General features: G+C 42.3%; 1 protein-coding gene across 1 annotated transcript in view; it reads right to left on the reverse strand.

Moving 5' to 3' along the window:
* Window positions 1-24,709, reverse strand: part of HCN1 (hyperpolarization activated cyclic nucleotide gated potassium channel 1) — a 275,879-nt gene that overhangs the window by 92,855 nt on the left and 158,315 nt on the right. Inside the window, exon 3 of the mRNA XM_075269278.1 lies at window positions 17,833-17,994. Within this exon, the coding sequence (XP_075125379.1) occupies window positions 17,833-17,994 (162 nt within the window). The remainder of the gene's footprint in view (window positions 1-17,832; window positions 17,995-24,709) is intronic.

Below are 24,709 nucleotides of genomic sequence, written 5' to 3' on the forward strand. Positions count from 1 at the left end.
CTTATTGTGGTCGGGTTATCTTCTCATACATGTAGTGTCCTCCTGATAACCAGCCATGATGTCCTTATTGTGGTCGGGTTATCTTCTCATACATGTAGTGTCCCCTCCTGATAACCAGCCATGATGTCCTTATTATGGTCAGGTTATCTTCTCATACATGTAGTGTCCTCCTGATAATCAGTTATGATGTCCTTATTGTGGTCGGGTTATCTTCTCATACATGTAGTGTCCTCCTGATAACCAGCTATGTCCTTATTGTGGTCGGGTTATCTTCTCATACATGTAGTGTCCTCCTGATAACCAGCCATGTCCTTATTGTGGTCGGGTTATCTTCTCATACATGTAGTGCCCTCCTGATAACCAGCCATGATGTCCTTATTGTGGTCGGGTTATCTTCTCATACATGTAGTGTCCTCCTGATAATCAGTTATGATGTCCTTATTGTGGTCAGGTTATCTTCTCATACATGTAGTGTCCTCCTGATAATCAGCCATGATGTCCTTATTGTGGTTGGGTTATCTTCTCATACATGTAGTGTCCCCTCCTGATAACCAGCCTTGATGTCCTTATTGTGTCTGGGATATTTTCTTATACATGTAGTGTCCCTGCCTGATAACCTGTCTATAATAAGGAAACATGTCTGGGGTTATTCCAAGTCCCAGACCACAGAAAGGTCCTGCATTCATGTTCATATCCATTGGAACAAGAAAAAAGTCAAGATTACTAAGATGTTTAGAGAAAATCTTAAAATTCAAATTGATCTATGATTATCTTCAACAAAAATCCCATTAAATGCAGCTGATGCTGTTATTGGTGCTGTGAGAGGAAGAGGTAGAGCTGCTTCATTCAGTATCGGAATGCTTGTCTTTTTTTTTTTCTACAGATCACATACAGACTGTCAAACACTTGTAAATCAAACAGACAGGGTCCATTATGTTAGTTTTCCATTATTAGGCTGTATTCACATTACCGATGGGAAAAAAAGAGTTCTTTTGCACTTATTTTACACCTTTGTGGATTTGTTTTCACAGATCCAAAATAGAACGGGTCAAAAACAGAACAAAACATTTTTGCATATGAAAAAAATAAAACGACAATTTACATGGGGCTAAAAATCTAAATCACAAATATGGAACTGTAGGATCCCCTCTATAAGGTCCTTAGTAAGATGGGCAAACTGACTCATTCTGAGCCGAGTTTGACCTGAATATTCCAAATTGTTTGGTTTTTAACAAAACCGACCATTTGGAGATTGGCCTCAGACGATCTAAAATGGCTATCGTCGGCAAATTATCTTATTATATCTCTTCAGACCCCAAAATATAGTAGGTGGCGGCCCTGGGATGTGACAAAAACAAACATTCATAGTCGCCCTATGTACCTCTTTTGGACCACCTCACTGCGTCTGGTCCTCTCTTGGTGGTTTCATGCCCTGAGGGTCACTGCTGAGGTCCATGATTGGGTCATTAGTGGTCACATGTACATGATGCCAATGTTTAGTACTGAGACTATAGTGAATTTATTGCTGACAGGCTCCCTTTATCTGTAAATCCAATCTATAGCTATGACAGACAAGTGACTTACTACTACGATAGACTGTATGCTCCAACTCAGTCAGTATGTATTTTAAAAATTACATTTACGATAGAGAAACATTACTTTATTTTGTACTGTGTAGTTCCAGAATGCAAGTTCATTTACAGAGGGGAAGACTCTATTACAAATGTTAATAGCTGCAATAGATCTTGAGATGAGTTCACATAGTTGTTTTCTATTATGTGACACGGGAAAGTAACTGCAGATACAAGACGATACCAAATAAAATGTTCTGAAGAGTAAATGTCAGCAGCTTGTGTGCGGTACAGTCAGTGATTCTCCGTGCCTACTCTTGTCTTGTAGGATAATAAGTGTATCCGAGAGGTTTGGCACTTATAGATGTCTATGTGCGGAGTTCTTCAGCGCCTAATGAATCACTTATGTGTGTAAACAATCCTACTTGTCAGGAGAATAGCAGTAACCATACAAACAGAAAACATACAATGACCATTACAGATCTCATTATTACAGCGGTTCCCCAAGTTAGTGCTTATTCACACAAGAGGATTCACTGGTCACGTGCTAGCCATTGTGTTAATAGCCAGCACACGGCCCCATAGACTTTAATGGATCAATTCATATGACTGTTGTGTTAATGGTTCATGTGTACAATTTGACGTTCATTGGTAGTAGGTAGCACTGTTCTATACTGGCCAGAAAACAGCATTATATGCTGAAAATATTGGCCGCATTTACTAATGTGGATGTGCCTGGAAAGTGGTCAAAAGGGTGCCTCAACTTCAAACATCTTTGGTGCATTGTGGTGCATCTCTCACACCCAGGTAGATAAACCAGTCTACTATATGCTGGAAGCTACTGGAGTGTATGGTAAAGGGATCCAAAAGTGGATGTCCCTGAGTAATGTCTGTCCCTTATCAGTACCCAAATAAACAAAACCAAACAAAACATATACTGATTGATATTAGTATGAGCGAACCAGTTCAGAATGACTCAGATTCAACCTGAATTTTTCAAATGTTTCGGGTCTGACCTGAACCTAAAACTTTTGGAGTTTGCTGCTTACGAATCACTATTATACTCTGGGGTCTTAAGAGAGGAGGCCTATGTGTAGAAATATAATCAGCACTTATCCTCACATGCTCTCATCTCTTTTGGGATTCCTTGAGGCATTTGGTGTTCCCTTGGCATCCTTTTCCGTGGTCTCTTCTTGCCTCCTGGGTGACATCATGAACCTGGGGGACCATTGATGCCTATTACTGAACTTCAGCAAGGATATGCTTGTGTTAAAGCATAATAATGTTGGAAACCCAATCACTGGACTCAGAAGTCCTGTATGAAGTGTAACATCAACCAGGAAACCGGAAAACCACCTAAGAGGACCCAAAGTGAGAACCAGATGAGTGAGCCAAGAGGAGGTGAAGGAAGATTAGTATGAGAGTTAAATGGGTATTCCCATCTCAAGGATCCTATCTATACTGCTTGCTTATGTAAAACCAAGAGTTCTCCTAAATACACTGCTTTAGCAAGCTTCGTTTGCCTGCTATGTAAAATTATTTCTCCCATTCTCAACTCAGTGTTTCCATGAAGCAGCGCCTATGTGATAAGACAGGATGGATGACATTAGTCACTGCTCTCTTGGGGGGGCTGAGTGCTCTCACTGTTATCTATAGCTCTATAGTCAACAGAAGTATGGTAAGTGTTCTATGCAAACCTGTGTAATGTAATAGACATTTACTGTGCATATTATATGATCTGCATTTATATTAGATTTCTAGCAATCATAATTAATAATCTATCATGGTAAAGGCAACGTCTATATCTACTGAGGTACTTCATAGTATCCTGTTCATCAGTCAAAGCTGCCTCCCTGAGCTTGCTGAAGAATACAGGAATTGAGAAGAAGAGACAGCAGGCTAAACTGCTGAGACAGGGAGATGGGTAAACCACTTTAATTACGTTTCCACACCTCCCTTAGGCCTCTACTTATTAGACTATGAAGAGTCCCCAGAGTATAACAGTAGCACTTGTGATTCAAGCCAAGCTAAACAGGCAGACCTTGCAAGGTTCATCCATCTCTGTCAAATTTGGAATACATTTTTTTTTTTTTTTGCTGGATGAAACTGTATAGCACAGCCTAGCATGCTATTGCATGTAGCAAAAAAAAAAAAAAAATGCAAACCCTGCCGGATGTCATCTGCACAGAAACATGAACTTGGAACATTTTTTGATTTTTAAGTACACTTTATAGACAACCTATTCAGACCTGGAAGCTGAGAAACATTTTATTTTTTGTATTTCAATTACATAAGTCAGTACAATGCTTGGAGGTATAGTCCAAAAATGAGAAAGACATGGTCCGCACATCCAATGTCTGGAGTCACAGACTGAATCAGCAGCCTAGAAGCTGTGCTTTTGGAACAAGAGAAGCAAAATGGAAAGCATTAGCTTGTAAATAATTCAGGCATCATTTGTCACAAGGCTGTGCCACTTTGCTGCTACAGTCATTATTCTTCAGTCTTATTGTCTAGTATTGTGCTATACATGTATGTAAGGTCCGCTTGTAAAATAAATTCACGTAAACTACCTTTGAGAATACAATCATACAGTCTCCAAATAAAACTGACCAGTCCCCCAGTGTTCAGGCACAATGGAGGGAATAATCTGGCATAAAGGTGATAATATTGTGGTGCAAATATGTCGTATGGCCCTTTCTTGCGTCAAAAATGTGCCACAACCCCCTTAAAGGGATTCTATCATTAAAATCCCTTTTTTAACTAATGCCACTTAGAAATAGCCTTAAGAAAGACTATTCTTCCCCTACCTTTAGAGTTCTTCTCCACGCTGCCGTTCCGTAGATATCCTGTTTTATCATGGTATGCCAATGAATTACCAGACAGCACAGGGTATGTCCCCCATGCTCAAACAGTACTTGGGGAATCCCCTGTGCTGTTTGAAAACTCACCTGCATCTTCTACAGCTGCGCCTCTCCGCCGAGTACTCTGTGTTGTCTTCTTCCGGCGATCCTGTCTTCGCAACGTAAATCTGGTGCATGCGCAGTTGGCTCTGCCATCAGGCTTTGGGCAAAGCTATTGCACATGTCTGTTCAGCCATTTTACTGTGGCTGCTTACAGGAACAGTATGCTCAGCCGAGCCGACTGCACATGCGCCGGATGTGGGCAGAACTAAGCAGCTTCAATTTCTGGTATAATTGGGAGGCCAGGAGAACCTCTGTGTAGGGAAAAACAGTCAGGACTGTTTCCATAACTCCCATAGTAATTGTTAGGACGACTAGGGCCTCCTATGTGCTGCATGAAGGCACCCGGCCCCATCCCTGTCCAACGCCGGAATGTCGGCCTGTTCTGGCACTGGGGTAGGCCGGAGGGACTGGCACTTCTGGGGTCGGGGGGGGGGGGGGTCAGCGGCGGGTCTGAGGGTATTTAGTCCTCATTTTGATTTCAGCGCGTCACTGGTTATTCGTTTCCCTGTGGTATCAACTCCCCTAGCGACGAGCCTCTCTCCAGTTCCCTGTCCTGTCACCTCCTGCCTCTTTCCCTGTACCTGGATTTCCCTGGTTGTGTATAACCCGGCTTGCCTTACAGACCTCTATGAACCTGATTTGGCATCTTCCTGATCTCCTGTGTATGACCTTTGACTTCCACCTGACCTCCCTTATGGATCCTGATTTGGCTACTCCATTTATCTCCTGTGTATGACCCGGCTTCCTTGACTTTGCTTCTGCCTTTGCCTTCTGCTACCAGGTGACCTCCAGTTATCAACTTGGCTTGTGTGACCACGAATCTGCTCCTTGGGTATCTGCATGAATTCCCTGGATTACCCTCCTATTCACTTACGACTCCAGACTACCTTGCTCTCTAAGACTTCACTCTAAGGCTAGTGTCTGGGTCCTTCTGGGTTCTCCTACTTGGGGTGTTCTGGGTGTATGTTGCTCTCTGGTCAGTTGCGGATCCAGGCCTTGGACTTTTACCAAGTACAACTCCACCATCAGGAGCTCTGGTGAAGAACTCCGGTGCCTGGTTCGGCTCCGGTTGGGAGAGCGTAGCATACCCAGGGCCAATTTTGCTCCAGTGCTTGGGGATTCTAGTTGCCCAGGACTTATTGACTTACAGTATTTGTTGCATCAGTGGTTGCTAACAGTAATGAACAGAGAAGGAGAATGGCCACCTTTCCATCAATGTCCTGCCTGGATGGGACAGGTGGGGCCATAGTCATGGATTGGGGACCATTGTTGTGGCGTTGACTTCCAACTTTTCTGACCAGGCCCCATCTGCTTTACACAGATTTTTTTTTATATATATATGTTTTGCTTCATATAAACTACAATGATATTTCCGAATTAATAAGCCTCAAATCTGATACATCAAGGCAATAAAAGGCGGATGACAATATTTTACAGCTTGGTATAAACACCATAATATTCTGGACTTTAGGGCACGACGGAATTATGTTCTGGCATTGTCGATTGTCACAAGGACGTCCTGTGATTTGCAGCGATATAAAAACAACAAAGGGTTTTCCTCGCTCCCTTCCTAAATTGTGTGATTGTTCTAAAACGCGTTGCTTGTTTTTGTTTCCTCTTCATTGAGCATGACACGTTTACTTAAATCAAGGCCGTCCTCGGTTCCCCCCCATCCTTGTCCTTGCCAAGTGTAGATTAGCACATTTAATATTTATCAGGAAGTTACATTTCTATTTAAATACACATGGGCAATATTCACACCAGCACAATATGTACAGGGCACCTCGATTAAAAATGGCACATGCTGGGGAAGGACCTTGGCATGGATTTGGCATTGCTCCAAGTGATGCTGCTGGTTATGTGAAGTGCAATGAAATACACCATGTAAGGATGAAAGTACTGATGTCACTAATAATCAATAAATACATGCCTAAATATATTAGGTTATCTGGTTTTTAAGACTATTAAAATTAAGAATATTAGATCTGTGGATGGTTGACACCCTGACCCCTGCAGATCACCAATATAGAGCTCTTGGGATTTTTCCACTAAGACTGGATTCACACCAGAACTTGCTCTACGTCCAAAGATTCCATCCCTGATTCTGCTTGAAAAATTCATGGAGGACTATGTTTCCCACATTTTTCAGGCTGAACCCCAGCAGACCACATTATAGTCTATGGGGTCTACAGGATTCCACAGGTACCACTTTTTAAGCGGATTGGATTTCCATTTTTTGGGTCCCCAAAGAAAGGAAACCGAACCTAAAGTAAGGCTACATGTATACGAACATGTGCCTCTACGAGTCCGCAAGAAAACAGCACGTAACCCATAGATTTCAATAATGAGCCTGAGCTTTAAAGTGGGCAGGAATAGGACCTCCTCAAGGACCGCCTCCAGGATCACGGCCCCACACAGACTCGTGTGTGTATCGGGCCAGAAGAAAAGAATGGGTGCATGTGCTATCAGGAAACTTAGGGACAGATCTAAATTTATAGAGCCCTTAGACCCTAGATGAAAATAATAAAATAAGCTGGATAAATAAGCAAATATATATATATATATATATATATATATATATATATATATTTATGACAAGACAAAAAATGGTGGGGGCTAATGTGCTTCCCCACAAGAGTCAGTTTCTAATTCTGAATTTATTTGTTGTCAGAGTTTCAAAACCCCCTCTCAGTTTTCTCCTGATTCATATCAGTTGTCTTGAGTTAACCCCGCCCCCGAGGAGTAAAAATCCAACAGCAAACTATGCAGCAGAATGGAAATCAGGAGTTGGTGTAGATTTTCTATGAAAACTATCGAAGGTCCAGCAGCCACATAAAAATTCAAGCTTTTATTTAATCCAAATATAAAACATGATATGCAGAGAAAAAAGCATTCCCCGTCTAAAGCATAGATCAGATAAGTTGGCGTCGGTTGACGCGTTTCAGAACGTAAGTTCCTTAATCATAGCCTGACTACCATATAAGACATCCACCCTTATATAATACAAACACATATGGAACCAATTAGTTAAATCAGTTTTTTCCTGACTCATATCAGTTGTCTTGAGTTAACCCCACCCCCGAGGAGTAAAAATCCAACATCAAACTATGCAGCAGAATGGTAATCAGGAGTTGGTGTAGATTTTCTATATAGGGGCCCATACAAATGACCATATTTGCATCCGATTTTATCATGGAATTCAGTCGGATGATCTTCAGCGTGAAATCCAAATATCAGCCAAGTGCATACCATACTGATTTCACGTATATGAGGCTTCGGAGCCATTCCTTCATGATAACATGGTGCAGAATAGGACCTGCTCTAGAATCATCCATGTTATCGGAACGGATAGAATTCGGGAGCCCCATAGACGTGAATGCTTCAAGAAATGCTCTTGAATACCATCCAGCTGCACTCCATGGTAAACTTGGCCCCCAACTCAAATGCACAAACGGTTGTGTGCCAGTTTCCTTGCGTAAGTTATAGTACATATGTTAAGACAGAGACATGACATCCCCACTCTCCACCCTGGCTTTTACCAAAACCAGGGATCAAATGCGGAACGAGGAATGTGGCGCATCTTTGGTACAGGAAACGTCCAAGCGCCAAAGGTATGCCACAACTATACCCATCTACAACAGAAAACTGGTGTAAATGGGTTAATGAATTCCTCCAAATATTCTTATGAGAACAAAGCAGAAAAATAAGACTGAAAAATGCAAATTTTTCTGGAAATACAAAGATCAAGTCAATTCATTTAAATGTAGTTTCCTGTGCCATCTGTCGCGGCCTCAAGCATCTTCAGTCCCTGTCTGGCTCTCACACCCTCGGCCTGTGCACAACACAGAAGAACCAGAATACATGAAAATGATGCTGTAAATTCTTGAAGGCTACATTAGAACGAGGTGGGAATGTTCTAGAATTTTATTTGTTTACTGTATGTTGAAGTTTTTACCGGTGGGACACTGAGACACAGTGATGAAAAACCAGGTAGCGCACTCCTCAAGAGGCAGAGACAATGATGTGGGTTGAAAGGTACATTATTTGATAGGATAACGCCTTTCGGGGTTTAGCGTAAACAAGCACGCACTCCTTCATCAGATCTATATTAAAAATAATAAAAAAACAAAAGAAAAACCCCATACGATAATGACAATCATTGGTATTGCGCTCTTCTCACCCAGGGACACAAAGCAGAGTAGGGCAGATAGTGGCTGCCATGCAGGCGCTCATCCCCAACACCCAAGACCCACAAGAAGAAGCTGCTTTACATGAATCCAATTTACTTATGTATATATTTTTGGCATGTAGAAGGAAAAGAGAGTACTCAGAGGAAACCCGCAGAAACATGGGGAGAACATACACCTCTTTGCACATGTTCCTCTGGGTCAGATTTGACTCCAGGACCCCAGTTCTGCAAGGGAACAGTGCTAGCCATGCCAGCCATAGTAACGAAAAGATCTAACAATGTTCCAAGTTATGTAAAGAGCTGAGTTGATGTGGGCACATATATCTAATCTAGTGGTGGTTGACCAATTATTATACATTAGAGTGGCTTCAAATATAATCCATGACTATACCCCAAGGTTGGACATAACTATATTATAACTATATCCCCTTTGTGAATGGACATATTATAGTTGAGTGAGCATGCTCAACTATTCTAGTGTCTGAAGATGGTAACTACACAGGCGATAAACAGATTTGGGGACACATTGTGCTGTCCTGGTGTCTATATGATTTGTGGGTGTCAGGAACCTGTCACCTGGAGACATGTTAAGGCCAAATGAGCTGAGCAGATTTACAGTGCTCCAGAGGAGAGCACATACCTTCATGATAAAGCTGTCAGATATTTATTTATTTTAATGTAGATTGTGGGCCCCATATAGGGATCACAATGTACATTTATTTTCCTATCAGTATGTCTTTGTAGAATGGGAGAAAATCCACACAAACACGGGGAGAACATACAAACTCCTTACAGATGTTGTTACTAACAGGATTCAAACCCAGGACTTCAGTGCTGCAAGGCTAAGCATTGAGTCACCGTGTTGCCCCTAGCTGTCAGATATTTATTGACTATACTCTACAGACAGAATCATTTTCAGATGGAGGGGATGTAGGTCAATATGACAATATGTCCATAAATATCTGACAGCTTTACCGTGAAGTTATGTGCTCTCCTCTGGAGCACTGACTTTCACTCTGGAGGAAATTTATTAAAGGTGTTATGCCATGAAACTTATTTATTGATTTATTTCTTATCATTCAGGGGCTGGATACTAAGACCCCCATCAAACTTAAGAATGAGTGTGTTTACCCCACAAAAGCAGCCAAACACCCTGGTGGATGGAGATGAGTCCTTGCTCCTACTTCTCTTCAATGGGAGCACCATAGATAGCGAAAATACAGAACTGGCATATCTTCATCACATCCCTTGAAGTGGATTTAAACTAGAGCATGTCTTCACCCTCCGGAGGGTTTGGCTGAACTTCCAGTAGGGATATAATACCCCCATTCTCAGGATCGGTGATGGTCTCAATGTACCGATCAGACCGCAATGATCATTAATGTATTCTTTATCCTTATGGGTAAAGAATAAACATGTTTCATGGCAGTTCAGTGTGAGATCGCCTTGAGCTCTACCATGGGCAGAAGGCCAGAGGAGTGGGGGCAGCCACTGCGACAGAGATTCGGTGCAGAGGTGAACATAGCTATAGTCAGTCCCCTATATAGTCATAGTCATTGCGATCCTATAAAAAGTACCAGTCATAGCACATACTGTAATATGGCCATCTCTAACAGCCCCATTTACCGCCAACAAAGCAGTGTCCATCACATGGGCTCTAGAATGACAATGTTTTCACAAATATCCGAACACGTGTCAATGCCGTTTTTACATTTTGGGAATGGTAATGTGGTTTCCTGATCTGTCTGTTGAGTCCACACACAGAGTACTGGAAGCTTCAGGGTGGTAAATGTTCTGTTACAGAATGTTCCGCTTTGCAGATTTTACATTTTTGCATTTCGTGCTTTATTTTGGCTGTTTTTTCCCACTTACAAAAGTCTAAACTATGAAACTATAAACAACACAATATGAACATAATGAAAGGAAATTATCGGGAAGACTGCGGCGTGGAGACATAAAAGTCAGTGTGATGCTGACAGTGACCTACTTTTATGTCTGAGCAATTACAATTTCAAAGGTTACAACCAGCTCTCTCAGAAAGCTTCGCTGGGATGATACAGCTGCATTTTTATTAGATTTTTTTAAAAAAAATAAATTTTTGTAATTTTTTATTTTATTTTTGGCGATGCGGTACTCGACAGCCTCTCTGTACTCACTAATTTATTAGGGCGGAACACAGTTGACAGAGCATAACCCTATGTATCTGTGGTTGAAATACAAAAATAAAGGAATACAATCCAAAATGAAAATAAAAAGTTTTTGTTTGGTTCAGTTGCAAAAAATTGAATTGTACAGGTTCTTCTGAGAAAGCTGTTATGGCCGCCATTAGAGTATATGGTGGGATATTTCTTATCCAGGGGTTTAACTAACAGGGTAGCTGCTGCCCCAGGACCTTGGACATTAGGGGGCTTGGTGGGTCCCTGATGTGACTTTGTTTTTTGTGGGGTTTTTTAATACACCGTTACCTGCTTGAGTAACACCAGCAGGTAACGGGCCCTATTTACTTACTGATCCTTGCATCTGCTCGCGGCCGCCGGCAAGAGCGGGAATCGGTAAGTGAGGCCACAGGCCCACCAACCCCGCAAACACTGCTATCACTATACTCAGGGGTCTTTTAAGACGCCGGAGTATAATGATCAGAGGCCCAGGGGAGGTGAGAAAACATAGAAAAACACTGTTACTTACCCCTCCTGCGCCCTGGCAAGCTTCATGCCTGTTTGGTTACTTCACAGACGTCACGTGGGCCAGGCTGGCATCATTATTTGTTTTGATTTTTATGTTTGTATACTCCTTTGGATCTCCAATCATTATACTCTGGGGTCTGAAAAGACTCCAGAGTATAAAGATTGTTCACGGGTGGTCCACAATGGGGCATCGTACTGTGTTCAGGGGCCACTATTGCACATAGTAGTGTGTGTGTGTGTGTGTGTGTGGGGGGGGGGGGGGGCACTATGGGGCATAATAGTGTGTGCAGGAATGTGGTTTGTACTGGGGTTGGGGGCCACATGTCAAATGTTTGCCTTGGGGCACCACCATTCTTAGTCACATCAGTGTTCTTATCATATTCAGGGCTATGATCGCAATTGGGTTTTCTGACTATGTAAAAGATATTGGAAATCAATCATCAGATCTTGGTAAAATATAGTTTTTTTGGCATTTACTTTTATGTATGATAATGGATCTTTCAAGCATCATTGTTACTCACTATGTTCATAAAACCCATTGCCGGTGGACACATCCAACTTGTATCTCCATATAGTTCAGCGCCTACTATCTGTTCCATGCCTGGGGAAAATTTACTAAGGTGGTTATGAGTATGACTGGACTTTGGCCTAACATGGCTCCTTGTGTCCCATCTCATTTTAGAATTTTTTCCAACTTCCTTGAAAAGTAGGCATGGCTATTGTGGAAAGGGGAATTCAATGCCTGAAATTCAAGAAAATCTTGACCTAAACACCTAATTGGTGGTATAAACCGAGACTAAACATGCAAAAGATCCACCTGCCACTGTAATATATCTGTCTATTATATTATAATAATAGTTATATACTATATTTGAACTTATATCTATTAGTAAATGTTGTCCACCTAACAGGGCATGCATGTAGTCTCTGTACTATCTCTCCTTAATGCAACGCAATACCCTCTGGAACCCTCTTCCTTTTGGAAGACTCATTCTGGCTTGGCTATTACTCTCTGATTATGCCCTATACATTAATTTGATATAGAACTACTTTCCAAAAGGTGGCGCTGTTGCTCATTCTGCTTTTCCAACAATGAAGTCTTGTTAGCATATTCCTTACCCAGAATTCTTAGCAGGGCATGTATGGTTTAATAAGTTCCTGACTTACCCCTTAGGAACCACTGTACTAGAAAACTTTAGTGGGACCTGAAGACCCATATACATAGTGTAGAGCACTGTCAGAGGGGCAATGTTGGGGCAATATGAGCAAGCTCTTTTGCCCATAACGTTATAATGTGCCATAAACAAACAGTGATTCGCATCACTTACACGTACAATAACTGTGAACTACATCTACATTTTCCATATATATATATTCTGAAATCAATGCAATGAATTCACTGTAAATAACATCTCAGCTGGATTCTTCATCTCATTCCCGCTTCTGCAGGCATCCATTAATGAGTCAGCATTCCATGGATCGCTCTAATATAATTACTCCATTATGTATCAGATCGGCTGGAAAATCCTGTTACTGAAAATGCTAAATTACAGGGGAGTCGCTCTATTCTGAAGCTTTACGCTCTGGGGATACGCACAGGGGTGGTCAAGTTGGGCAAAGTTCATTCCACCATGGCTCTGCTCATATATAAGACAGCTGTATGTAAAAGTAATTGTGTAATGGAGGAGGCCTATGTGGAGGAGACTAAAGTCTTATAGGCCCAAGTACAAACTTTACTGGGGCCTCCTGCCCCTACAACCTATTGTTGGTGCTGCAGTTTTTTGTTTTTTATTGCTCGGCTACTATAAAACAGATGGTGTGCAATGCAAATATTGAAGGCGTCCCACACAATATAATGCTCCCCAAAGACCACTCCCACATTATAATGCTCCACAGTGGCCCCACACAATATAAAATGCTCCCAAGAGTCCCTCCTCAACAGTATAAAATGCTCTGCTGCTTAGGCAAACCCTATGAAATTAATTTAGAAGAATATTCATGAGGTTCAGCCCTCTGTTTCATTTCGGTGCTATTATTGTACTGTGTGGGTCTCCTTAAACCCAAAAGTATAATAAGTGGATGTCCAAGGGAGGTGAGTAAAAATAACAAACATATATTCACCTTGCCTCGTCTGTCCTGAGCATCCTTGATGTGTCCGGCATTCTCTAGCATCCTCTCCAGTTTCTTTCGGCCTGCGACTAACATAACACATCCTGAAGTCAGCATTGAGGCCTGTAATTCAGCTTCAGAAGTCACGTGGGATGCGCTGATGTTATGATGCCAGCGCTCCACACATGACCACTGAGGCCTGTAATTTGGGCATATAATGTTTGCTGCAGGCCAAAAGAGGTCTGAAGAAGATGCTGGAGACCACTGGATGCAAAAGAAGGTCAGAGCTCAACTCCTCCACCCAATTCCACAATGACTTCTGCACAGGTCATACAGCAAGCCCACAACTCTCTCTAGGGGTCTGTTACCTCTGTATGTATCACAAACGGACTCAAATCCAGCTCTGCTACATCATATTCTACATCAGCTTCATACTGTGGTAATTCATTTACAACCAATCCCTCATTACTGACTGCAAACATACTGCTATGGAGGGATCTAGCAGAGCAAGTGCAACCCCACCCACCAATGTGCCGAGAAAACCAGGAAGTGAAGAGAGTGCACAGCCTGCAAGTGGTTGAACAGGCGAGTTGGGAATACCCCTTTAATGTAGACCTATCAAAAAGATTCCAGACCTTGTTAATATCTAGTTATACAAAAAAACAAAACAAAAAGAAAACAAAAAACAGAAGTATCAGCATCTACATATGGCTGATGCCATGTCCTAACAGGACACCTATCCTTGGATAGATATAGTGGAATAACTATACCTCCCCAAGCCATCAACCATTTTTTCCTGAATATCTGAGAAAGTGACAGCTACATTTTGCCTAAGAGATGAAACGCAAAGGAAGAAGCTAGGAAATTTTTGAAAAAAATACTTTATTGTCACAAATGGAAGTGACAAATCTTACGGAATACGCATAATTAACTGTCAAGAGTCAGCTGGAGAATAGTCTGCCTGGGAACAAAAACTTGTCTTCCCAACACAAAGACAACTATTGGAAAGTGAATATTGTCAGATTTAATCGAGCTCTACCTGTTTTCAGTGAACCTAAAATTCTGATCCGTATCTAAAACTAATCAAAACTCAAAGAGAAAAGATCTCAGCTTCCAGAGTAACATGACATAAAATATCGCATGCTCGGTCATATCACATCTGATGTATTCCCATGGGAAAGACTTTTCTCCTCGCTCAAATTCTTTTTCCAAAGTGCATTTGATATATTGAGATCAGCTATTTTGCTATGTCAAAAAAGTTGATTAGTGTTGGCTTTACAAAGGAATGCAAAGGTGTAGCTAGAGTCTCAAGTTACGGCAAAAGAAGCGATTGCTTAGGGTCCCCATTTCCTTGTTTTCCCTAAGGATGAGGCTTCTGAGAAAAACATCCATTTTCAATGCTAGCTCTAGTAGTCAGGCACCAGGTGATGTACCCAATAATAGAGAGAACTGTAAAATCACATCCACACAGTCTCCGGCTCTCATCTCTATGGCATGTAGAGCACACGGTATATGCAATATATAGCAACTCTCCAGGTAACAATAACATTTACAACAACCCCATGGTGCATAGTTAAAACTAGTCATGGGCAAATCGTACGAGTGATGCCTAGATAAAACCAGTGATGGGGAAACCTCCTGAGATCTGTCACGTCACCTTCAAGTTTCTTGGAACCAAAAATGTTATATTCTAGGTTGTCTTCAGACCACAGATTATACTTATTGGAAGCTATGGGGAGGTGTGGAGAAATAATAGACAGCTTGTATTCATCTCACGTCATCTCTCCAAGGTCCATTGTGGCATCTAGTCCTCTGTCCCAGTGTCTTGTGATGTCAGCGGAGCCAGAAGAATAATAAGGCCCAATCACAAGCTTTAGAGGTCCCCCGGGGCCACTGACGTGACTCAGTAGAATTGCCGTAGAGTTACCATACCACTGCCAGCTAACTATTTTTCTGGTACATTGACAACTACCAGGAAAAGGCTGGGTGGTGAGAGAGAAGACCAGATGCCGCAGTAGGATCCCTGGAGAGGGGAGGAAAGCTGAAGATGAGATTTTTATTTTTGTATTTTTTTTGCACCGCCCAGAGGTTTCTAATTATTATATAGACCCCATAGTATAATTTGTAGACAGTGAACAGTAAAGATCTTGGGTTTGGCCTGGTGCTTATCATTCTGGTAAAGTTCATCAAGTTCCAAGTTCCCTCTTCATTTCATCTAACAAAATAGGCATCCGCTTCTGAGACTACTCTGTGCACTCTGTACCTACCGTATATACTCGAGTATAAGCCAAATTTTTCAGCACAGTTTTTGTGCTGAAAAAGCCTCCCTTGGCTTATACTCGAGTCAGAATTTGTTTTTGTTTTTTTTTGTTTTTTACAAAAGTAGAAAATGACTGTGACACACATACACATTAGGTATCCCTGTGTCTGACAGTGCCAGTCTACTGAATATAGGGCATCTGCAGTGCTCCTGTTCTGTCGGGAAGGGGTTAATAGGAGCACTGCAGATACCCAATATTCAGCCAGGCTGAATTCCAAGTGGGGGAAGAAAAAACAGTCCTCAAGCTCAGGGAAGGGGCAGACAGACAACCAAAACACCCCCTCCCCTTTCCCAGCACCTACTGCACCCAAAAACTACGACCATTTTAATTTTTGAAATTTTCCAGTAGCTGCTGCATTTCTTCCCCTAGGCTTATACTCGAGTCAATAAGTTTTCCCAGTTTTTTGTGGTAAAATTAGGGGAGTTGGCTTATACTCGGGTTGGCTTATACTCGAGTATATACGATAGTTTATTCAAGACACCCCGAGAGATAGGTGAACCCCTTTGGCATGACCTAGGTTTGACCCTAATATCACAACAAAACTGAATAATTTTGGATTTGGGACTAAGTAAAATGGTCGCCCCACATGCATTGCGGTAAATTATTATATTTCGAAGTCTCTACAGTATAATTGGTGGAGGCCCAGGGGAGCTGAAAAATATAAAAACATTTATACTCACCCTCTATAACCTCTTTATGGCTCTCCTGGTAATGTGCATACACCCAAGGTCACTGATGAGGCTAGTGATTGGACGAAAGCAGTGACATGAGCATGACGTCACCGAGAAGACCGAGAGAGCACCAGATGTTGAGAGGAGGTTCGAAAGAGGTGAGGGAAGAAGTTTTATCAACGTTTTGCAATAAGGGTGGAACAATGTTTTTTGTATTTTTTTCATCTCCCCTGGGCCTCCACCCATTATACTCTGGGGTTAGTGGAGACCCTACTGTATAATAATTTCACTTCTGGTTTGTACAGAACTTGTTTGACCCCCAAACGAATCAAGGACATGAGCCACCCGAATACGAAATGGATCATGGGAGGATTGCCCATCCGTATACAGTACAAATAGCATTCTGAGAAGTCAGGGGTCCAATGAAAAGAAATAAAGAGAGAATAGGAAGATTAAAAGTCGGGAACCCGAAATATTCATTATACACTCTGATAAATTTGTTGTGAGACTTTTATTGTAAACTGTAGGGTAACATTAATTGAGTACGGTATGGTGGTATTATTTAGGCATTGCTATGACAAGTGTCTTCCAGACTATGTGTTATACTACATATGGGTATATCCTGTTATTCAGATACTTGAATAGGTGTTATCTACACATTCCATGGTGGTTTATTTTAATACATGCAGATTTCGAGATCTCCCGAAATACTATTTATATTAACCAGTCGCCTCTACTTTGTTTATTGCCCAGGGACATATTTTCTGTAAATCCGAACCTGTAGAGCTTATCCCTGGTAGAATAAATTACAGCCCGAAATCTTCCCTGATCCATTTACCTTTTCCAATTACAGGCATTGCTTTTATTTTATGAGCAGAGGATTAGGTGTTCCCTTGCTGTTTTATGGTAGTTCTACCACCCAATACATCACCTGTGAATGAGATTTAACCCTGTAAAACAAGAAACAACCAAAAAACGGTACTTAAAGGGATTTCATGGGCTTATAAAAATTTCCAATCTGCTGGACAGACCATCAATATTTGATGACGTCAATGGGAACTGAGCTGCAGTAACACAGCATGGCCACTATGAGGTCTACAGAGCTCTCTGCTTCTGACTCTGTACACTGTATAGTACCAAACCCGGAAGCTGCCCCAAACGTCTGATCAATTTTGTGTAGGGTGTAGGCCCCCACTCATAATATTGACATATTGATGGCCAGTCCCAAGGATAGGTCGTCAAACAAAACCCCATAAACTGTAAACATTAACCTTAACATTGAAACATAAGCCCAACAATGAAAAGACAGAAACCTAATACTTACAACCATATTGTTTAATGACACCCAGCAATCACTTGGAAATTCCTGAAGAAGAGGAACCAAAAACTGCAAGCAGCCATCCCAGTGGCAGAGGAGCAGCATCATCCCGATGAGGTTAAAGATTCTCACCACGGCACTGGCAAGGTCATAGGTCATGTGGAAAATCTGCACGGAAGAAAATAGTAAGATAAGTCAAGAGGCCTCTGGGTAGATGTGGAGAAAATTTGCAGAACTTTCGAGAACTTTGTATCTGTTGAGTTTTCATCCTTGCCTGACATTGTCATTGCTAAAGATCTCCGAGGCCCAGTGCAGAACTTGAGACCAGGCCTCCTGGGTATCTAGAAGCACTTTGGTGACTTGTTTAGTAGATATTGGCCACCTTCCAGTTCTGATTTCACTCTAAACTCTCTCAAGTAATGTACATCATCGGATTTGGAAGGTTTCTTATAAGTGTTAAAAGGATGTGATAAAAAAATAGCTGAGTCAAAGCAATATATCAGATAGTCAACCGTGCCTCAGCCATTTTAAAGTCATCATAACACCTACTACTTCATATGGATCAAACCATCTTGTCTGAGATTCACCTCTGCTCAGTTAAAACCATTTAGGCTGGTCTTACACGGCTGTAATGTAAGTCCGCAAATGGTCCGCAATTGAGGATTTTCAATTGCGGACACATTATATTCAATGTGGCCTCTTACACCATCGGATATTTTATCCGTGGTGTGGCCGGGCCGCAACCGTGATCCGCAATTTATAGCACATGTCTATAATGGCCGTGAATTGCGGCACTGCACGGACTCACCAATAGAACTCTATGGGCGAGTGCGGCAGGACACGGACATCTGTGGAGTCTATGTTGCCGATCAGCAACTTGCGGACCATACATTATATACGTTCCTGTAAGACTAGCCTTAGTGATATGCTTTACAGTATAGTCATGGCCATAGGCAGTAATAGTTTGGAGCCGACACATTGAGGTCTATGGGAAGGTCTTCTAGATGATGGGTGCTAGGTAATTTTATCTATACGGGGTGTTATCTTCTATTGTAATCCTATCAATCTTATCTGTGATGTAAATATAGCGACTGCCGCAAATAAAACATCCACAAAATTGACAAGTGTCTAATCTTAGGTTTAGTGGGTATTTCAGGATTGAAAATTGCAGGATGTAGTACTTTTGTAATTATAGATAGTGATTTGAATATTTTTTTTAAAACATTCTCAAAATTCTTAATAAATCGTTAAGAGGTCACTTTCTGGTGATAATTTCGGTACTATTCCGTTATCGGGCCAGCAGCAGCGCATTTCAGCACCAGCTTTCGGGACAGCAGTTCAGTTCAGCAGCGGGAATTACAATGACATCCGAGGACTGCTGGCCCGATGCTTGTGCCCAGTAGCCAGTACATCAATGACCCCCCCTCCATCTCCTCCTCCTTCCAGTGCTGCCCCCCAGCTCTCCTTACATCTACCCCGTACCCTCTCCCCGCCACATGACTAAGCCGATGCTGGCCCGATGATAGAGGCCGTGCTTGTGTGTAGTAGGCAGTACATCGATCGATGCCCTCATCCTCCTCTTCCTTCCAGTGCTGCCCCCCAGCTCTTCTTACATCTGCCCCGTACCCTCTCCCTGTAATAGGCCTCACCGTAAATCTTGAGCAATGAATGCTACTAGATAGCCGCCGGACGCTGCAGAAAGTTTGTCCCTCCGGCTCGCTGTAGCTCACCGTTCCTATAGTCGGCGTGTTTCTTGTCAGGGCCTGGATTGAGCCCCGGTGTCTTTCCTTTCGGTCTCGGTACTAGCGCTGAGGTGAGGCCTAGTCGTGTGGCGGGGAGAGGGTACGGGGAAGATGTAAGGAGAGCTGGGGGGCAGCACTGGCAGGAGGAGAAGGATGGGGGAGGGGGGTCATCGATGTACTGGTTACTGGGCACAAGCATCGGGCCAGCAGTCCTCGGATGTCATTGTAATTCCCGCTGCTGAACTGCTGTCCCGAAAGCTGCTGCTGAACTGCGCTGCTGCTGGCCCGATAACGGAATAGTACCATAATTTCTCTTTAAGGCAAGCCACACCCTGGTTCTTGTGCTTCAGAAAATATGGTCCAAGTATTGACCTTATTTCTAGTGACCAAGACACGTAGTATCATACGCAAACCTGTCTTCCATGATGTAATTAGGAAGTCAGGTGCCTCAGTGTTGCAAACCAATAGAGGGCGCTCACTGGAATGTGCAAGCCTGTTTTCCCTGATGTAATTAGGAAGACAGAATCTCAGTGATATGGCCCAATAAAGGCTGCTCCCTTTAACATCATGCTTGACCTTCCAAGAGGCCTTTGTTTTGCAATGATGTTGGGATTATTACCAGGTATAGTCTCTCAACAGAGGACGGCCGTTTCGATGTTATTGCATCTTGTCAGCCCGGTGTAGAGAAGACTAACCTGGTACATCATGGAAGACAGATTTGCATATTCTTCCCATGGTCCCTTACAAAGTGGAGTGCTAAAGGCTTAATAAGTCTCCACACACCTATATGGTGGTCTCTCCCTAAGGAGTGACGATATCCCCTTAATCATAGTATCATAGTTATTGATAACTCTACGGGTGACTACCGTGCCAGTACCGGACTGTGCAATACTGAACAGCAGTCCCAAGGTGAGGCACTGGCTCACATCATATGGTAGCAGGTAGGAGGGATAACATGAGGCCCTTGGGCCCTAATGAAAATTCCATAATGGGGTCCATACCTATCCGCCATTTGGAATATTAGAATACCTTATATGGCAGAGGGACCATATGGGTCCCCTCAGTGTCCAGGGCCTAGTAGAGACTGCTATCATTGTAACCCCTATAGCTACACCCCTGCAGGGTAGATAACTATCCAGACCATATTTTCTAGATGACACAAGCCTGTGTACTGTACAGCTAGTCTTGGCTTACCATACAAAATGCCAAGTGTCGACCATGACTGGAGTCTGAGACAATGATAAAATGTTCTCTGACTTAATGAAGTACTCTTTAGACTATTAGACCGATGGACAGCATGGTGGCCCAGTGGTTAATACTAGAGCTAGGCTTCAATCTGATCAAAGACAACATCTTCGAGTTTGGATGTCCTCTCCATGTTTGAGTGGGTTTCAAACCCCAGTTGTCCTCACCTCTCCATGGGATCTGATGGTCCTCAGGTGGCCTCTGGCATCACAGACCTCAATGATCATGTACAAGGCTCTGATGTCATGAGGCTTTGAGGCTGATGGACCACTGGAAGACCAGGAGAGGTGAGGCAAGGTGAGGTTCATCCATTTCTACCTCCATCTCCAGAAATCTATTTGCTACTAGTAAGTCAAGTAATGCATGCGAATATTATCATTATTATTTGCATATTGTTTTCTTAGAGTTTTGTATCATTCTTTGAAAGTCCAGCAATAAGCCATGAACCCACTTCTATTATCAGATAAATGTGTGTACAAATAGGCATCGGTCACGTGTCCGATCTACAGGATCCCGTCTCCTCTGTGTTTTTGACCCTTAGTTTCATCTCCAGCCAGAAGAGAAAATGTTTTTATGTTGATAAATGCTGCACATTCCCGTCAAGATAAGGACATTCCTCGACCAGCAGCCACCTCTAAATCTTCTCTACAATGTCCTTTATTTCCAATGGCTGAGGCTTTATGAAACATTGTAGATGTAAAGTATTCACAAATGTAAATTACTGCCACATAAAAACCAGCTAATGCCGCCATCTCGTCCGAGCAAGACGTTTCACTCCAAGGTTATGGGATCAATACTTGCTGCACGGAAGACTATTGGAGATGATAAAGGAGGGAATACAGAATATCAACACGTCGGAGGGAATTCATCATTCTCTCTATGCCAGATTTCTGGGATGGGGATCATATTTAGGTACACGTTTGGTGCAAGGTCCTTTCTTGCACTAAAAGTGTCACATCCTATACATAAATCTCTGGTTCCCTGCACCACTTGGTCCATTTATTAAGACTGGTATATAATATGCTAGTCTTAATATAGTTGTCTCATTATCTATAGATCTATAGACATCTAACTATCCTTAGAGTATGGCCAATCGTTAGGGTTGGTCGTCAATGTCAGAACACCAGGCACCCTAGCTGATCAGCTGTCTGAGCTGTAATAGTGTTGCTTCCACTTCACTCATTTTTATATGATACAGTCCAATTCATATGATGATCTAACACAGGGGTCCTCAAACTTTTCAAACAGGGGGCCAGTTCACTGTCCCTCAAACCACTGGAGGGCCAAAGTATAGTTTAAAAAAAATTTAACATTTGCTCCACAGTAGCGCCCCCCACAGTATTATATGCTCCACAGCAGGCCCCCCCCCCACAGTATTATATGCTCCACAGTACTCCCCCCACACACTGTTTTATATGCCCCTCAGTATGCCCCCCCACACAGTATTATCTGCTCCTTAGTGCACTCCCCCCACACAGTATAATCTGCTCTTCAGTACACCCACACTGTATTATATGCTCCTCAGTACGCCCCTCAACCCATTGTATTATATACTCCTCAGTACGCCCCCCACTGTATTATATGCTCCTCAGTACACCCACCCACACTGTATTATATGCTCCTCAGTACGCCCCCACCCCACTGTATTATATGCTCCACAGTACAGCCCCCGTATGTTGGCGCCATATAAATGAAGTTATTATTATTATTATTAGTATGGTTACAATGGCTGTTATCTGTAAAGGTGAGAACCTCTATTCTAATACTGTCTGACTTGGTTGTGATGTAAATGAGGTAACTGCTGAAATAGCAAACGTAAAGCTGAGTTCAGATCGGTTTTTGGTCCGGAATTTGACCGCCTCAGATTCCGGACCAAAAAAATGGTAGCTGCGACTGGATGCCGATGCAGTGCACCGGCCTCCAATCACGGCACCCCACTCCGGATTAGGACCAAATAAATGGGCCAAGGCGGGAGGGAGTGTCTTCAGGCGGACGTCCGAGGCTAAACTGGCCGCGGAATCCGCCCATCTTTCTTAGTTCATTGCTATATACCATTCTGTACATAGGTTATTTCTTTTTTAATAAATTCCCAAAATGCCCGCTACTAGTGTCCCTCAATACGGCATGAAAAACTCCTTACAGAAGAAATACCATGTAACCGTAGGGCTCAGGTTATCTGGGTCACATGACCCCATATGCAGAGGTTTACATTATCCCACAGGTTTCTTCTTTCCTGATAGCGAACACTCCTGTTCTCATGACCTTCCTCATGACCTTCAGGTTAAAAATGTGCAAAGGTCATAAGGTGATCTACAAAATCTGAAAATTCTACAGATCATCTCTTTTATAAAAAATATTTTTGTATCTATATTAGGCTGGAGTGTTAAACCTCTGACCGATATTACCAGTGAGATTAATATTCGGACTATGTAACCCATTAGTAACTTGAGATTCCATGAGAAGAACCCCGCGTGCAGCAAGGAAGAGTCTGCAGATATGATAACACAAGAATGCTCGGAGCAAAATGTTTCACTCACTAAATAGCACATTGACTCAGCTCTTATAGTTTCATACACTCCGGGGACAGGGGGATTTCTAGAACAATTAGCACTTTGGGAATTAGCACATTAGTAAATTGAGCCCAAAGTGATACATCTTCCTACCATAATTAGCCAATTACACCACAACAAAATTGACAAAAATGGTGTAAAATAATTCCAGGTACATAAAAGGATAATGAAATTTTGATATTGTTGGGAAATTTCTGTACACATAAGGAAAATAAAAATGGTAAGTACCGTATATACTCGAGTATAAGCCGAATTTTTCAGCACAGTTTTTGGGCTGGAAAAAGCCCCCCTCGGCTTATACTCGAGTCAAGCAAAAAAAATCAAAAATATTTATTTTATTTTACTTTATTTTTATTTTTTTGTGAGGGGGGTCTATGACCAGCCGCAATAGTAATGCATGGAATCTCCCATAAAATTGTGAAAAAAAGCTTTAAAAAATATATAATAAAATAAAGTTAATAAAAGTTGTAAATCCCTCCTTTCCCTAGAATACATATACAAGTAGAAAATGACTGTGAGACACAAACACATTAGGTATCCCTGTGTCTGAAAGTGCCCGGTCTCCTGTTCCGTCGGGAAGGGGTTAATAGGAGCACTGCAGATCCCCTATATTCAGCCAGACTGAATTCCAAGTGGGGGGAAAAAACACAGTTCTTAAGCTCGGGAAGGGGCAGACAGACAACCAAAACACCCCCTCCCCTTCCCCAGCAACTACTGCACCCAAAAACTCCGACCATTTTAATTTTTGAAATTTTCCAGTAGCTGCTGCATTTCCCCCCCTCGGCTTATACTCGAGTCAATAAGTTTTCTCAGTTTTTTGTGGTAAAATTAGGGGCCTCGGCTTATATTCGGGTCGGCTTATACTCGAGTATATACGGTAATACATTCTGCTAAAAGACAGACACAAAAGAGATTCGGATTACAAAAATTCAGGAGGAGGGCGATAGTTTACAATGGATACAATAATCAAAACCAAAAATATGAGTCAAATCGCTAACGAGTTAAAAAAAAAGTTTTTCTACTGTGTCTCCCAATCACCTGAATTACGGGATTACATAATCTAGCTAATCCCTCCTGGAAACTTAGACACCTCTCCAATCTGCACTACCCTACTTGTTCCTCCTTATGTCTACCCCCCATACACAGAGCATAGTTGCCAACTGTCCCAAATTTGTTAGGCCAATTTTCAGAAGCAAATATGGACGCAATCTGACGTGGGCAGGGACCTAAACCCCCCTCCCACCCAAAAAAAAAAAAAAAAAACTCTGAGATTTGAGGCAGATCTGTGAGGCTGGGGTGGGATTAGGAAAAAGACTTTAAAGTCCC

The sequence above is a fragment of the Leptodactylus fuscus genome, chromosome 1, assembly GCF_031893055.1.
Source record: "Leptodactylus fuscus isolate aLepFus1 chromosome 1, aLepFus1.hap2, whole genome shotgun sequence".
Taxonomy (NCBI): domain Eukaryota; kingdom Metazoa; phylum Chordata; class Amphibia; order Anura; family Leptodactylidae; genus Leptodactylus; species Leptodactylus fuscus.